The 4,772-nt window shown below is 32.9% G+C and overlaps 1 protein-coding gene across 1 annotated transcript in view; it reads right to left on the minus strand.

The window, feature by feature from the left end:
• LOC106874512 (intermembrane lipid transfer protein VPS13A) overlaps nucleotides 1–4,772 on the minus strand; it is a 264,016-nt gene that overhangs the window by 52,121 nt on the left and 207,123 nt on the right. The window contains exon 59 of the mRNA XM_052974544.1: nucleotides 4,129–4,236. Within this exon, the coding sequence (XP_052830504.1) occupies nucleotides 4,129–4,236 (108 nt within the window). The remainder of the gene's footprint in view (nucleotides 1–4,128; nucleotides 4,237–4,772) is intronic.

Consider the following 4,772-nt stretch of genomic DNA (forward strand, 5'->3'; position numbering starts at 1 on the left):
GTTCAGTCCTGTTGTGTAGCATCAAGGCCAACCAAAGCCATGTGAGTCAACTTGGTAGATGAAGACTGAAAGAAACCTGTCGTGCGTGTGTGTGTGTGTGTGTGTGTGTGTGTGTGTGTGTGTGTGTGTGTGTGTGTGTGTGTGTCTCTCTCTCTCTCTCTCCCTGTTTTGGCACTGTGTGATTGTTGTAAATGAAAGTCCTTCATTTCCAATATTCTGCAAAAACATGACTGACCATGGGGGAAATATTATCTTGCTTAGAAATAGACATGGGTTAGTAACAAGAAGGGCATTTGGCCATAGAAAATCTGCCTCAATAAACCCCGTCCAACCTGTACAAGCATGGAAAAAGCAGATGTTAAAACAATGATGATAATTAAAATTATCACAAAAATTGTGTACAATTCCTATCAGCCATAATGTTCTTCTCCCCAGTCGTCCCCTCATTAACCATTATGCCCAGTCTTTTACTCTCCTCAAGAAAACCCCTCAACTCTCTATAATTCCCAAAGCCATTAACTTACAACTGTTCAAAAGGAATGTTAACTGTATTGATCTCACCAGTTTCAGAGAACAGCTGAAAGCCATAGATACAGCCCATTCTTCCAGACTAAACTAATAACATCCACTCTTACAAAATATTTAATTAAAAATCTTTGCAAGAAATCTCTGGTATCATAAGGAATAAATAAAACAATTGTCTATTATCAATAAAGAAATAAAAAGATTTTATAAGTGAGGCTAGATATACATTTCTTACTTGAAAGAGAAACTTAACAGAACACTAATATAATCCAATGTTTTCTATTCTGATACTTTAACATTTTAGTATTTAAACTAGCCATATCAGGCCCAAATATTCTACCTATTTTACGTGCAAACTGGCCAGATTCAGCCTTTCACACTTACCCTACATTACCATTCTAAAAATAAACAATTACATCATTGAAATCTTGAAGCTATGAGATCATGTGTGATTAATTCAAAACAAAGTGGATAAATAAGCATTACACTTGATAGAGTAATGAAAATGCTAAAAGGTTAAACTTACTGTTATATTTATTATTAGATTTGAATTATGGAAGCTTTCTAACCTGTAGTTTCACTTAACCTCTAAGCCTAAAGTATTAATGAAAATGTATAGGAAAATGGGCATAGAAATGACAGAGTGGTCAAGAAGCTCACTTTGCAACCACATAGTTTCAGGTTCAGTCCCACTGCATGGTACCTTGGGCAAGTGTCTTGTACTGCAGCCCCAGATCAACCAATGCCTTGTGAGAAAATTTGGTAGATGGAAACTGTGGAAGCCCATCATACATGTGTGTGTGTGTGTGTGTATCTGTGATTGTCCACCTGACTGCTTGACAACCAGAGTTGGTTTGTTTATATCCCCATAACTTAATGGTTCGGTAAAAGAGACAAATAGACAAAGTTGCAGATATTAAAATAGGTACTGGGGTCAATTTATATGACAAAGCCCTTCAAGGCAATGCCTCAGCATGAACTCAGTTGAATGACTGAAATAAGGAAAAACAAAAGATAAAAGATAAATAAACACAAACATTGAGTAATGCTGCTCTGATTAATACCCTTTGATCAAAACCAGAATATTTTAGTTGGAAAATTTGTAATTATAGGATTTGGGAGATATACTATAGATTCTCATGCTCCATTGGTTCTGTACAGTTAAGGTACAATAGATCAACAGGAGTGGTCAAAGCAGTTGGATATGCTCATAGTTGTATAATTAGATTCTTCACATTAAAAGCAATTCACATAGAAAGACACATAAGAAAGAGGTCATGCAGAAATAACAGAATAAGTCAGCAAGAACATAACAGCAAATCAGCCAGACAATTGGTAGTTAATGAGGGTAAGATATATACTTTCTAGAATCTGAGAAACCTCAATGACTAAAAACATGTTTTTAAATTCAAGTTAAAATTTTCTTTCCTATATTCTAAAGCAAGCATTGTTAATGTAGATCAAATAGATACTTTCTACAGTCAAATGAACTTCAATCACTAAAAGTATGTAATTAAATTCAAGTTAAAATTTTCTTTCCTACATTCTAAAGCAAGCATTGTTTAATTTTTTATTTGTCAAGGAAAGATAATAAAACAGAACTTTTTTATGAAATAAAACCAACATAAATCTTTCTTTTTAGATAAAAGATATTCTGGGTGTTGGGCTGCAATTTTCATCAAAGTTACTTTGTTAACTTGAAGTTAGTCTGCTTTATATATAAAACCTGATTAGCTTTGTGTGTTAATTTTCTTCAGTTCATATTTATAAAACTAAGTTTAAAAATTGACATTGCTAAGGAGAACTTGCTGGATGAGTGCTACACCAGAATCCTGCATCATATGGCTCTGGGCATCTATCTCATGGATGAGAAACATGACCAATGTTGACCTTTGTGCTGGTCTACCATAGGTAACCACAAAGATTTGACAAAGGAATGACTGAGGCTCACTGTCCACAGATTATGCCACCATGATGTCATTGCTTCAAGGTTTATCCTCTGGAAGTTTATACATAGTAATGCTACATGTGCTTGGTAGATAATATATGTGGACACACTGAGGAAAGACATTGGCTATAACAGGAGGGGTATCATATCAAAAGCCCAAGTTACCACATTGGCCTTGACTTAAATGATGTACACAGTTTGGATTCTGCTGTTATTGTTTTTCTTATGAGAAAAGCAGTGAGCTGGAAGAATTGTTAATGTGTCAGACAAAATGCTTAGTAGCATTTCTTCTGGCTTTTCATGTTTTGAATTTAAATTCCACTGAGGTTGACTTTGCCTTTCATCCCTCCAGAGTCAATAAGATAAAGTACCAGTTAAATACTGGGGTTGATGTAATCAACTAACCTCTTCCCCCTAAAATTGCTGGCCTTACACCAAAATTCGAAACCATTATTTAGTATGAGAGTTATAGATAACACAATTATGAATAACTACAATGTTTTTCACTTCATAGAAATAATAGTTACTCTTTAAACTTTAACAAATAGCAGATTACTATAAAAAGAAGAGTGGTTCCATTTGTATTGAACAGATTGATAATCATTGCTATTTTCAATTCAATATACTTTTATGGACATGTATACATGATAGATTAGAAGTGGTGGAAGATATATCTATCAAGTAGAATAATCAATAAGAATTTCTTAAGAAATAAGTTCAGTCTGATCAACAATATATCTCTTTCTAAACTAATGACAGGATAAATATTCTATAACACGTTCTAATTTATGTAGATAAATTTTGGAAACATGGAGAGACTACAGTAGTTTTGTTGGCAGTGAACTTATGTCTTGCTATTCATTAAGTACTCAAATCTCTCCATTTGTTTGAAAGAATAAAGGAATAGTTTCCTCAAGGATTTGGTTAAGGCAGTTAAGAAAAAAAAATTGTTGGAAAACAAATTGTGACAAATTAGAAAGATATTTAAAGAAAGTGAAGGTAATTTTGTTTTTGTTTTACAAAAGTGTGTAAAGAGTTTACCACACTAATAATTCTGTTTGTAATCTCCATTCCTTTGTAGGACAAAAATCCCTCCATCCTCTATTATGAAGTCATACTTCCAATCATTAGGGCAGTTGAATTTCCAGTCAAATATAATATCTAATTCTCCAAAAGTTTGTATCAACTCATACCTAGACTAAGGATTACAAAATCTGCAACTCTTTCAGCAATCATTCTATGCTATGCTTCATTTGGATGCGGTCCAATATTCTTATTATCAGTATCTAAGTGTTTTAAAAACTACTATATAGTTTTAAAAAAATACAAAGCAAAAACAAAACATTGATTATAGGAAATATTTTCATCAACATATTCCAGAATTACAAATTGTATTTAGACAGTGACTTCTCAGATTTAGCTAGATATTTAGTTTGAAGATATGATTGTTTAGAGCCCATACAAAACTTTGCTGATACACCTCATTGCTTAGAGCTAAAACCAATCAATCTCAATGCTGCTGACATCAGAATTGGCAGTGATCAGTATAACAGAATGAAACAAATTGTGAGTTAGCGAACAAGGGAACAATACTCAGTTGCTGTATCAACCAAAGGTCAGCAGTCTAGGAACAACATCATCAAACTGGCACTTACTTTACCATGTTGGCGCCACTCCTTCACTTTGGGATTTTTTTTGTCCTTCTCTTTTTTCTCTTTCTCGTCCCCTTTATCCCAACCTTTTCCTTCTTTTTCCTTGTGTACCTAGGTACACAGTTAGGAGTGATTTAGAAATAAAGTGAAATAACAGAAAATAAAATAAAATAAAATAAACATAGTGATGAGTTATTACATTAATGACAACTTGAACAATAAATCAAAGAAAAAATAATCCAAGTAAATGAGTTGATCGACTGGTTACATATCAGCCAACCTGAAACAAAAATTAAAAACTCAATTCTTTTGGTCAGTAATTGTGCTCTCATCCAACACAATGTGAAATGAGATACAATGTTCTTTACACACTGAAACAAATCTTCTTACTTCCACGAACTATTAGGTAAAGGGAGGGTCAACAAAAATGGAAATAAAACTAACACCAAAGAAACTGTCCAAGCTTTTGACTAAAACGTTTTCAATAACAAGAAAACATACAAACAGATCGACAATCAAACTAAATTATTACACAATACACAGTTACTTTATAGAGCTATAGCCAAGAATTTTTTCATTTTTATTTGAATTGAAAAAGCAGGAAAAAAATTAATTTTTTTATATAATTCAACTTTAAAGTTCTTGAA

This window comes from Octopus bimaculoides, chromosome 18 (genome assembly GCF_001194135.2).
Source record: "Octopus bimaculoides isolate UCB-OBI-ISO-001 chromosome 18, ASM119413v2, whole genome shotgun sequence".
Taxonomy (NCBI): domain Eukaryota; kingdom Metazoa; phylum Mollusca; class Cephalopoda; order Octopoda; family Octopodidae; genus Octopus; species Octopus bimaculoides.